Source organism: Macaca fascicularis, chromosome 10 (genome assembly GCF_037993035.2).
Source record: "Macaca fascicularis isolate 582-1 chromosome 10, T2T-MFA8v1.1".
NCBI lineage: Eukaryota > Metazoa > Chordata > Mammalia > Primates > Cercopithecidae > Macaca > Macaca fascicularis.
The window spans coordinates 14,460,114-14,471,724 of NC_088384.1; the positions used below are offsets into that span (position 1 = coordinate 14,460,114).

An 11,611-nucleotide genomic window follows, 5' to 3' on the forward strand; every position below is an offset into this window, starting at 1 on the left:
ACATATGCAGGTTCACTACTATCCACGGTTTCAGGCATCCGCTTCGGGTATTGGGATGTATGTCCCAAGGTATTATAAGGGGCGTAAAGGGGGGACTATTCTACTGGTTTCTAAATTTACTTGCAAACAGTACTTTGATGAAATAAAAGCACATTTTATTTGCTTTTATTTCAAGGAATCTTGAAGAAGGGAGTGTCGGAGAAGGGGAGGGCTCTGGAGAAGGCTGCCAGAGCAGGGGATGCCTAACCATGCTGAAGTTCGTGAAGAGGGGGACCCAGAGTGGACTGCTAGGGACTCGCGACACCAGTGAGGTTCAGATGGAGGCCCTGGTGCTTTAGAACGAGAAGAGGGCCAAGTGGCAGGAGCGCAGGCTGAGGCTCGTTACACGGGGCCCCTAGGCCGCGGTAGGGACTGTGGATTTTACTTGACAAAAAGAGCAGGTGGCCATGGGAAGGTCTCAAAGAGGCAGCTGGGATGACTTATGTTTGTAATGGACTCATTCTCTCTGCTGAGTAGGGGGCGAGGGTGGAAGCAGGGGAGTGCAAGGCGACGGTGGGGTGGAGGAGGAAAAACCCTTCTTTACTGTCTTAGTGTCTCTGGCTGGGCTGAAGAATTAAACGGACATAAGGCAGATCAGCAGGAGAAAAACATACAGATTTCATTTGCATGTATGAGGGAGCCCCCTCCACCCCCCGCCCAAATGACCAAGACCGAAAGAAGTGACTAGACATAAGGGCTTTTGTATCAGGTTGAACAAAGAATGGCGATTGTGTAACTGGGAAGATAAGGGTTAAACGATTTGTTCTTACGGGTTTCTTTTGGCCTCGACTCTCCTTATCCGGTAATAAGAATGTCTTTCTTCCTCCTAGCATAGGGAGGGCGTCTTTCACAGGGCATTTTCGCTCCTGCTTTCAGGAAGAAAAGGGGAGGTCAGAGCACCCTTTCTGCACCTGCTGTTTCTGAAGTGCCTTTAGTTCAAAGAAATCAATGTGGCCGGGTGCGGTGGCTCAAGCCTGTAATCCCAGCACTTTGGGAGGCCGAGACGGGCGGATCACTAGGTCAGGAGATCGAGACCATCCTGGCGAACACGGTGAAACCCCGCCTCTACTAAAAAATACAAAAAACTAGCCGGGCGAGGCGGCGGGCGCCTGTAGTCCCAGCTACTCGGGAGGCTGAGGCAGGAGAATGGCGTAAACCCGGGGGGCGGAGCTTGCAGTGAGCTGAGATCCGGCCACTGCACTCCAGCCCGGGCGACAGAGCCAGACTCCGTCTCAAAAAAAAAAAGAAATCAATGTGTCAGAGTGGCATATTCTGGGGTGGTGTGTCCTGAACCCCTTCACTGGCCTGGCCCAGAAGGGAGCCTGTGGATGGAGAGCAGTGGAGGGGTTCTGGGCAGGAGCAGCAAGGCTCGGAGCTGGGGAGGTGTGTGACTGGGGGCACGCTGACAAACATTTACTCCTTTAACCTTCACAAGAACCCCCGGGCCGGGCAGTCAGGGGTGTACACTCTACTGAAGGAGAAAACTGAAGTTCAAGTTCACTGCACGGCAGGGGCAGAGCTGGGGCTCAAACTCCCCTGTCCAGTCTTCAGCCCCTGTACCCCAACCTGCAGGAATAAGTGAATGGATACATGAGGCTGGCTGCGCCTAGGGCACAGAGGGGCGAGGGAAATCCACAGAGGAGGAGGCCCGCGCAGGCGGCAGACTCAAAGCTGCAGTGCCAGGTGGGCTGCCGGGGGAGAGCTTTTATTCTGAGGGCAGGGAGAAGCCATGGGTAGGGAAGGGTGGTCAGTGCCATGGAAAACCCACCCTTGACCCTGAGGACATGCTCCCAGGAGCCCACCCACACCTCATGAACTTGTACAGACCAAGACAATGAGACCTGGAGCAAGGGCCTTGCCCCGGGCACATGGCAAACGGAGGGGCAGCGTTAAGAGACCAGGCCAGCTCCGGGTGGAAGCGGGTGTGTCCTACTGTGTGCTGCCGCACGCACGGTGGCACTTCTGGACGAATTCAACTTCCAGTTCTCTGCAGCCCCAGGTACCTAGTGACAAAGGAGGTCCAGCCCTGGTCCCAAGGAATGGCCCAGTTTGGAAAGCATCCTAGGTGGTGCCTGGCACGTAGTAGGTGCTCAGCCAAGACGCGTGTCCTTCTCCCTCCCATCTCTGACTGTTCCTTTCCTTATCACTCCTGTGCTGAGGCAGGAATCAGCGCAGGCTGGGGCATGGCATCCCAACACAGCTGGGCCTGTGCTCAGGACCACAGGGCAGAGTCTCTTAGACCAGAGATCAGTAAATGTGGCCCATGGGGCACATCCCACACACTGCCTGTTTTTGTGCAGCCGACGAGCTGAGAATGGTTTTTACGGATGACCATTTGCAATCAGTTGGATGAAACACTAACTCTAAACTCCAATTAAGCAAAATATGTTGCCTCTAAAAAGAACTCTATTCTTCTCATTAGTGGACCTGCATTACAAAACACTGGCCTGAATTATTATTATTCTATTTTGAGTTTTGTCAGTTAGAAAATAGTGAAAATCTGTTTTCTCCCGGCACAATGATTTTGCCCTCAAAGCCTGAAATATTGGTTCTCTACTCTGTCCTTCTACGCACCCTGCCTGGGGCTCTCCAGATTTAACTAATCCCAGGGCTAATGACCCCCACCCGGCCTCCCCGGTGGCCGGTGCTGGCTGCGGCTGGTATGCCCGACTGCAGGGCTGGACTGTGGACTCTCGGGCTGGTCAGCCTCACACCCAGCCTTGCCTTGGGACACAGCTGTAGCCCCGTGGGACCTGTGCCGCAGTGGCCTCGGGGAGCTGCTCTGGCTACTGGCTGGCAGCCTCAGCTCCCCTGAGCACTGAGCACATTCTTTTCTCCAACTCCCTGCGGGAGCCAAGGCCAGCGGGCGTGGGTGGCTGAAATCTCCTCGGTAACAGGGTCTGCCCCCCTCCTGCTCCCTCGCTGGGCCTCCTCCCTTAACCTGCCCCCCACCCCCCACACCTGCTCTCTGGCCCTCGGCCCCTCCCTGCTTGCTCCCTCCTTTCGCGGGCTCCATGTCACCATCTGTGGCACAGTCCCTCTCTGTCACTCTCCCTGCCAACCCCTCGTTCTCCTTCCTCCCTCCTCCTCTCTATCCTGCCTCTCTCTGCATCTCTCCCTCTCACCGGTGTCTCCTCTCCTCTCTTTCCTCTTCGTCTTCTCCCTGTCACGCATCTTTCATCACTCCCCCTCATTCTGCCTTTCCTCCTACTCACGGTCTCCTCTCCCTCTCTCTCTCTCTCCCCCTCCCTCTTTCTCTCTCTCTCTCTCTCTCTCTCTCCACCTCCTCCCGACCCCCTTTCCCCTCTATTTCTATTGGTTTGTGCGTCCCTCGTTCCCCTTTTCTCTTCTTCACCCTGGAAAGCTTCTCCCCCTCTATCCTTGCCCCTGCCCCCCCAGGATGTGTCCTGGAGATGGGGGGTGACGTACCAGGCGCTGGTTGGGAAGTCAGGGCCGGAGACCAGATGGGAGAGGCTCTGTGGACAGCCGTGGCCGAGGGCCTGGGAGGGGACCTGAGCCCGCAAGCAGTCTAGAAGTGGGTGCCGCGTGGGGACCCCAGTTAGGAGTGCCCTCCTAACCAATCTCAGGGCTAATGACCCTGGGGACTGGGCAGGGAGAGGGGACAGCAGAATGATAACCAGCCTGGCGACAAGGAGGGAAGCCCTCACCCTATGGGCAGGTAAGGAGGCTGGGGCCCGGATGATGTCCCAAAGGGTGGGGTCCCGGAAGCCCATCCTCTGCCCAGGATGAACTTGGGAGGCTGGGGCTGGGGAGGCAGAGGGTGGGGAGTCCCAGGGAGGCAGGAGGGAGGCCTTCCTGTGACCTCCCGGTCAGCTGCAGGGGCAGGGGCATTAGTCTCAGAATCTTGTGCCATGATTCCAGGATCTCGGAATCACAGAATCGCAGGCTGTCAGGGCTGGAGGGAGCCAGATGCGTCATGTCGTTGGCTTTCCCAGCTCACGTGGCAGCTCTCCTGAGCTCCCCCTCCATACCCGGCACTGTGCTTGGCACGCCTCCATTTAATCTCTGCAAACAACCCTGGGAAGTGGGTCCGCTTGTCTTCCATACGATGAAACTGAGGTCCAGGGGGATAAGTGACTTGCCCGAAGTCATACGACGAAACTGAGGTGCAGGGGGGAGAAGTGACTTGCCCGAGGTCACACAGCAATTTGGCGTCATTGCTGTGCAACAGAGCCCAAGCCCCCAACCCTGGGCCTGTGGGGTGTGCTCCTGGGATAAGGCCCCAGGCCTGGGGTGCGAGTGAGTCAGTTGGCGCTGACAAGCATAAGCCAGGTCTCTTTGGGGAGAAGGCCCAAGGGTGTAGAGGACAATCAGAGAGCCAGGAGCCATCGCCCTGCACTCTTCAGGACTGTCATGGCCTTTGATTCTTCTCAGCCTGAGGCCTTCAGAGGAGCCAAGTGGGGCCAGGAGGTACTGATGGTTTAGAAGTAGACAGAACTGAGTTCGAATTCTGGCTTCCCACTCTCCAGCTGGGTGACCCTGTGCAGCTTACTTAACCTCTCTGAGCCTCAACTTCTTCCTCTCTAAAAACTCTCCCTCTTGGGCTTCTCGAGGATCTCGTGATGTGAGTCTGAGGCTTCCATCTGGGGACAGTGTCCCACCTTGGAGCTCTCCTTGCTGAACTGCTTGGCTGTTCACATTTATGGCTGTTCTGGGTGATGTCCTAGGTTCTGGGGTTAAGAAATCAATCAATCAGGCCCCCTGCATTCAAGAGCCAGTGTTCTAGCGAGTGAGAGATGGGCAAATGGAGAATGATTGGGGTGCCTGGCCTCCCTGAATTATTAGGGCTGTGGGGCTCAAGGCAGCCACTCACCCTCTCTGTGCTGTCTCCTCCTGAACAGTCCTCCGAGGAGTCCGCCCCCAGCTTTCAGGCAAGCTTGTGCCAAAGATAAACCAGACAAGGAGGAAAAGTCCCTCCTTCCCAGGGATGAACTAGATCATGCACAGGATTCCAGCTCTTTAAAGAAAAGACGGCACCTCAATTGCAGGTCTGGCTTACGTGCTTGGAAAGCTATAATTTCCCTGCTTCTGCTCCCTGGGCACCTCAAACTTTGACAGGGACGACCGGCTGAGATAAAGGTGGAGACAGGGTTTTCCAGGAGGGGGCCAGGGGTTCTGGGAGGGGCGACTGCATTCCCTGGTACAAAGGAGGGTCTGGCTAGGCGTGCCGCGTTCCTGTCAGGACCATGTGTGTGTCAGCGCATGCGCTTGTGGGTGCACAGACGTGTGCTGGGCAGGCGTGGGGGTGGGACAACCTCAGAGCTTACCCCCAGTGGGCTACCCCAGGGGCATCTGTCCCTGAAGCCTGGAAATTAGGCCTGCCCAGCTCCTTGCTTCTCTCGCGAGCCTGGTGCTCCCCTCCCTCATCTAGCCCTGGCTTGTGATTGGCTGACCAGCAGGGATGCTATAAAGAGGATCTGTGCACATCACAGGGCAGCAAGGTAGATGGTGACGCGGGTCCCCTGCCAAGGAGGCAGGGCTCTAAGGTTCCAGGTTCCACAATTCCAGGTCTAAGATGGACTCATTCTAGCATTCTGAAATTCTAACATTCTTTGATTCAAGGATACTGAGTCTAAAATCCTATGGCTGTAAGATTCTCTGACTGTTCTAAGAATTCAAAATTCTATTTTAAGATCTCTAAGGTCCATTAGGCTTTGAGTCCATGATCCTCATAGCTCAAAGCCCTGGGGGCAACTGGGAAAGCGGGGTACCAGCTGGGCACTCAGGTGGGTGCCTTCCCAGGCCTGGCTTCAGTTTGCCAGCCTGTGGAATGGGCGTAGAGGTCGTCACTACAAATTTTTCTAGATTTGCCACTTCCTAGCTGTGACCAGAACATGTGACCTCACGTTTGCTCCCCATCTGTGCAGTGAGGATGACAGTAGTGCCTCCCTCATGGGACACCATAGGATACTGCAGTTCACCGGCTTAGCCTGGCACCTGGCACAGTCAGGGCTCAGTGATGAGCAGCTGGCAGCACTGTTAGGATCCTCTAGCCCACTGTCTAGGTGCCCCTCCCTTAGTGCTGCTGTTCCAGGCGCAGGAGACCTGATGAGGGGTTGGGGAGAAGGATGGGTTGAGGACAGGTTGGGGGATGACCCAGGCTCAGAATCCTTCTCTTCTCCCAGCCCCAGGAACAGGGAGGAGATGCTCTGAGCCCAGCCAGCTTGGGATGCTTTTGGAGAAGCCATGGCCTAGGGGTTCCCTGCTACCCTTGACTTCACCCAGCCTGGCACTGTAAGCCCGCTGCAGCCCCAGGTCCTTGGGGCAAGGGTAGCCAGGCGTGCTCAGAGGTGTTTGTTTGGATTTGGGGTGCCTTTCCTTCCCAGAAGCTTTGCACCTCAACAGTGACGTCCGTATAGGGCAGTGCGGACCACAGCTCCCAGTGGAGGGAGGAACTGCAGGCCCAGTATCAGGGATATTAGAAGAAGAGCTTCTCCTCTGAGAGATTTCTCTTCCCTTCAGGGTTTTCTGCAGGGAGAATCTGAGGACAGCCAGGAGCCAGGGGATTGAGGGATAATTAGGAAGAAGGGGTGCAGTGGGTGGTCCAGGCCCCAGAGGAGGCTCCTGCTTCCAGCCTGGCCCTGCCTGGGCCGCCTCCTGAGCGTTGCTTTCCGCAGTGGGGTCGGACATTCCCCCTTGGCATTGGAATTGGTCCACTCCAGGCTTCCTGGTTCATTTGATGCCTGACACTGAGGCAGAGCTTGTGCCTGTGGGAAAGTGACAGGGTGGAAAGCAGTGGGGAGGGTCCAAAGCTGGCTGGAGACTCCACATGGGAGGGGATCAGAGTCTTGCAGGGGAGCCCGGAGGAGCCCCGGCTTCTTACACGCAGGCATGGGATGAGAAAGACACTAAGAGAGCACGTGGAGTGCAGTGGGGGCTCTTGCTTGTGCTGCAAATCCCTTCTGAAAATGTTCCCCTCTCCAGGCAGCTGGCCCCTCCAGCCAGGGGGCGGGGCTGCTCTTGGATACCATCTACTAAGTGAATTGTAAAGTTCTCCAACCCCAGCCGGCCGCTGAGGAGAAGGGGTCTCAACCACCTGCCCCCCAGGTTCATAGCCAACCTTCCTGGGCAGGGCCTTTGGGAGGGGCATAGTGGGATGGCCCAGGCTGATGGGGGGCGCTAAGGACTCTGACTCCCAAGGGAGGGGACACCCCAAGCCTATGGTTCTTAACTCCATTTGGAACCTGAAGAATCTGATATTAACCTTCACCTGGAGTTTAGGGCGTTCATGGATCCTCTGAAGTTCAGGTAGGGAGCGGGTTTCCAGGTGAAGTTCCTGTGATATGAAGCAGTGTTTTTCAGATGTCAGGACGAGACCTGTTGGTCTCGCCAGCAATGCAACCCACTTCACAGGGGCCTGCCAGCTGGGGCCTCACATGTAGAAAGGAAGGGCAGGTATTGGTTGATGAAACAGTATGACTTCATGCCTCACACCACACCCTCTCTCCACGATGAAGAATGATCACCTCACCTCCCCAAGCCTCAGTTTCCTCATCTGAGAAAAGGGGATAACATGACTCAGCCTTGTGGCACTGTGCAGGGTGAATGAGATGGTGCACTTCCCATCCTCTGAAATCTCTCAGACGATGGGAGGATGGGCATGCAGCAGGTCCCCAGGTTCAGCGTGATGGGAGAGGGCAGCACAGAGAAAGCCATTCTCTGCCGTGACCGAGCTGTTTTTCCTTCCCCCAGGCAAATAGCTGACTGCTGAGCAACCTCCCCTCAGCCATGGACACGCTTCCTCCATCATCATCGGTGTCCACGACCTCAGAACCCGAGAATGCCTCCTTGGCCTGGCCCCCAGATGCCACCCTGGGCAATGTGTCAGCGGCCCCAAGCCCAGCAGGGCTGGCTGTCAGTGGCGTTCTGATCCCCCTGGTCTACCTGGTGGTGTGCGTGGTGGGCCTGCTGGGTAACTCTCTGGTCATCTATGTGGTCCTGCGGCACACGGCCAGCCCTTCAGTCACCAACGTCTACATCCTCAACCTGGCACTGGCTGACGAGCTCTTCATGCTGGGCCTGCCCTTCCTGGCCGCCCAGAACGCCCTGTCCTACTGGCCCTTCGGCTCCCTCATGTGCCGCCTGGTCATGGCAGTGGATGGCATCAACCAGTTCACCAGCATCTTCTGCCTGACTGTCATGAGCGTGGACCGCTACCTGGCCGTGGTACATCCCACCCGCTCGGCCCGCTGGCGCACGGCTCCGGTGGCCCGCATGGTCAGCGCGGCCGTGTGGGTGGCCTCAGCCGTGGTGGTGCTGCCCGTGGTGGTCTTCTCAGGAGTGCCCCGCGGCATGAGCACCTGCCACATGCAGTGGCCCGAGCCGGCAGCAGCCTGGCGAGCTGGCTTCATCATCTACACGGCTGCACTGGGCTTCTTCGGACCGCTGCTGGTCATCTGCCTCTGCTACCTACTCATCGTGGTGAAGGTGCGCTCAGCCGGGCGCCGGGTGTGGGCGCCCTCGTGCCAGCGGCGACGCTCTGAGCGCAGGGTCACGCGCATGGTGGTGGCCGTGGTGGCGCTTTTCGTGCTCTGCTGGATGCCCTTCTACGTGCTCAACATCGTCAACGTGGTGTGCCCACTGCCCGAGGAGCCTGCCTTCTTCGGGCTCTACTTCCTGGTGGTGGCACTGCCCTACGCCAACAGCTGTGCCAACCCCATCCTTTATGGCTTCCTCTCCTACCGCTTCAAGCAGGGCTTCCGCAGGGTCCTGCTGCGGCCCTCCCGCCGCGTGTGCAGCCAGGAGCCCACTGTGGGGCCCCCGGAGAAGACTGAGGAAGAGGATGAGGAGGAGGAGGATGGGGAGGAGAGCAGGGAGGGGGGCAAGAGGAAGGAGATGAACGGCCGGGTCAGCCAGATCACACAGCCTGGCACCAGTGGACAGCAGCGGCCGCCCAGCAGAGTGGCCAGCAAGGAGCAGCAGCTCCTACCCCAAGAGGCCTCCACTGGGGAGAAGTCCAGCACCATGCGCATCAGCTACCTGTAGGGGCCTGGGGAAAGCTGGGGTGGCCCGAGGAAGGGGCAGAAGCCGTGGGTGTGCCTAGGGTGTACTTCCCAAGGTGCCACAGGCCCATGATAGGATGTTGAAGGGCCTGGGCTTTGATGCTGTTGCTGCCAGGACTTGCTGTGTGACCTCGGGTAGGTTGCTTCCAGTCTCTGGGACTTGTTTTCTCCTCTGTGACTCAGGGATAGGAGTCATCAGCCTGGATGATCTATGTCAGATGAGAGGTTTGGAGGGCACTACTGCTGGGCTGACCTTGCTGAGCGAGCAAAAGGTGGGTGCAGACTGGCCTCCTCCCAGGGCTGGAGTGTGTGGGGACATCAACCTGAATCTTGACCCTCAGAGGGACAAACCAAGGCCAGGATTTCTTGGGCTCAGAGTCAGGGACACAGGAACTGCTGGGGGCTGGGCTGGAAACCTAAACAGAAGAAAGCCTAACCTGGTGGGAGGCGTGGCGCAGAAATGATCAGGCCCCACATCAGCTCCCTCCTCTCGACTGTGAGGCCTTGGACCAGCTCTGCTCCTCTCTAGGCCTCAGGCTTCACCCGGGGAAACCCCAACAACCTCCATGCCCTTCTGGCCCAGGCAGTCAATGCTGGAGGTCCTGTGCTCCTGGGCGCGGAGAGAACAGGTGAATTTCCCAGGAAGCGAGTGAGGGCCAGCTTCAGGGTCTCTCACTGCCTGGGCTCTTTCAAGGCCCTGCATCTACTTTTGTACTTGTCATTTTGTATTCGTTTTCTTAAAGAGGGACCTCAAACTGCATAAGCTTAGGCCACCCAAAGCCTGGCTCCACCCCTGCTGAGGTCAGCCACTGAATCCCCAAGGAAGCTCACGTTGGGTCTTGTGGCTGGAGTAGGGGCTCCCAGGGGTTCCCAGGTCTTTGAGGGCTTCCAGGCACCTCCTTGTAGGAGAGGCCATTCCTGTTTCTCTCCTTGTGACCCATATTCTCCCCTCCTGGAGACTGAGGCAGAGACCCAGCCCATGGGGACTGGCATGGAAAGGCACAGTGTCTGCTGAAGAATGCTGAGAGGAGAAGGAAGAGGAAGGGAGAAGAGGAAGAGGAAGAAGAAGGAAGAGGAAGACAAGGGGGAAAGGGGAGGATGAGTGGGGGAAGGAGAAGCACAGATCTGTTTCCTGGAGCCGTCTTTGGCCTCCCTGGGCTGAGCTCAGTGGTAGCATCTGTGAACCTGAGTTGCCGACAACAGCCCCACCCAACCAGTACTGAGGGAAGGACACGATCAGGGTGGAACAGCCAGGGTGCAACGGCAAATGCACAGAGTACAGACGGGCACAGGGCCTGCGTCCCTGAGGGGCCTGAGAGTGCTGCCAAGAAGGGCTCAGGTCTTAATAAAGCCCTAGGGTGAAGCTGGCTACCAGGGACATCGGGAGGACCGGGGAGCCCCTGGTGGGTGGGGAGCAGGCCTCCCCATGCTCTATCATCCTGGAGACTACAGGTTGAGAGGCCCAGGAAAGACAAGAAGAGGTTGAAGTGGGACTGTGGAGGGGGACCACGGGGAGCAGCCACTATCCAAGGCTGGGCCTAGACTCCGTCCCAGAGATGGTCCCTCAGAGCTGTGGTGAGGCTGGCCCTGGGAGGGTGGGACCCCCGGTGAAATCCCTCCACTTCCCCACCCCCTGCAGAGGGCAGGGGTCCTCAGGGAAAGCACAGGAACCAGATTTTGGAGACTTGGATCTTCAGCACACCTCAGGGTCCTGGGCTGGCATGGGCCTTCTGGGCCTCAATTTCCCCATCAACAAATGGAGATGAATCACAGCTTAGCTGCCTCCTGGGATCTAACAAGAAAATGAGTCATGTGAGGTAACTTCGAGGCTCACTGCAACGGGTAGGGTGGGGTGTATCAGATTATAAAGTGGGAGTACCCTCCTCACCCCCAGGCTTGGCCTATACCCCCCTCTCCTTCATCAAGTGGCCGGTCTGTGTCTGTCCTTTGGGGTGGTGACACTGTAGGCCATGAGAAATGGGCAGTCTGGGGGTCAGAGGCCAAGGGTCAGGGAGGCAGGACTTGGGGAGAGAGTGAGACCCTCAGAGGAGAAGGAAGTTTATAAAACCACATTTTGTGTGGAGATGGAGGCTGGAGGCCCAGCCCTGGGACTTGGTCTGGGGTTCCTTGAGGAAGATCTGAGGGTCTGAGAGAGGAAGGATGCCCTGGCCTTCTGGCCTTCTCTGGCTGATCCTGCCTTCTTGCTGCCTAAGACAGGAGAGCAATGTCCTCGAAGGTTCCCCGGGAGGCCAGTTAGGAAACCCTTTGCTGCTTCTGTCTCTAGCTCTTGTCAATAAAGATGGTGACATCTGATAACAGCTGTGGCCTGGGCCAATTTATCTGCCAGACACTGTGTCCAGATGGGTGTGAATGTGCAGGTGTGTGTGGGCTCCGTGCACCCTGGCCTCTTCAGTTGTGACATCCCAGAGTCCAGGTCCTTCAGGGAACGTGGAAGGTACCCTTGATGGGGCTGAGCCCACATCCTTATAGACCTTGATCCAAAAGCAGTAGATGTCCTTTCTCCCTATTATCCAAGTATTAGATTTCAG

General features: G+C 57.2%; 1 protein-coding gene across 2 annotated transcripts; it reads left to right on the top strand.

The window, feature by feature from the left end:
* Positions 1 to 3,375: 3,375 nt before the first annotated feature.
* Positions 3,376 to 11,380, top strand: SSTR3 (somatostatin receptor 3). 2 transcript variants are annotated; one of them, XM_005567378.5, is made up of 2 exons: positions 3,376 to 3,718; positions 7,753 to 11,380. In XM_005567378.5, exon 2 carries the CDS (start codon positions 7,789 to 7,791, stop codon positions 9,043 to 9,045), a length of 1,257 nt encoding a protein of 418 aa, XP_005567435.1. In that variant the 5' UTR covers positions 3,376 to 3,718; positions 7,753 to 7,788; the 3' UTR covers positions 9,046 to 11,380. The 2 variants fall into 2 exon arrangements, with proteins under 2 accessions (XP_005567435.1, XP_065378240.1); XM_065522168.2 differs by lacking the exon at positions 3,376 to 3,718 and adding an exon at positions 4,975 to 5,048.
* Positions 11,381 to 11,611: the final 231 nt, after the last annotated feature.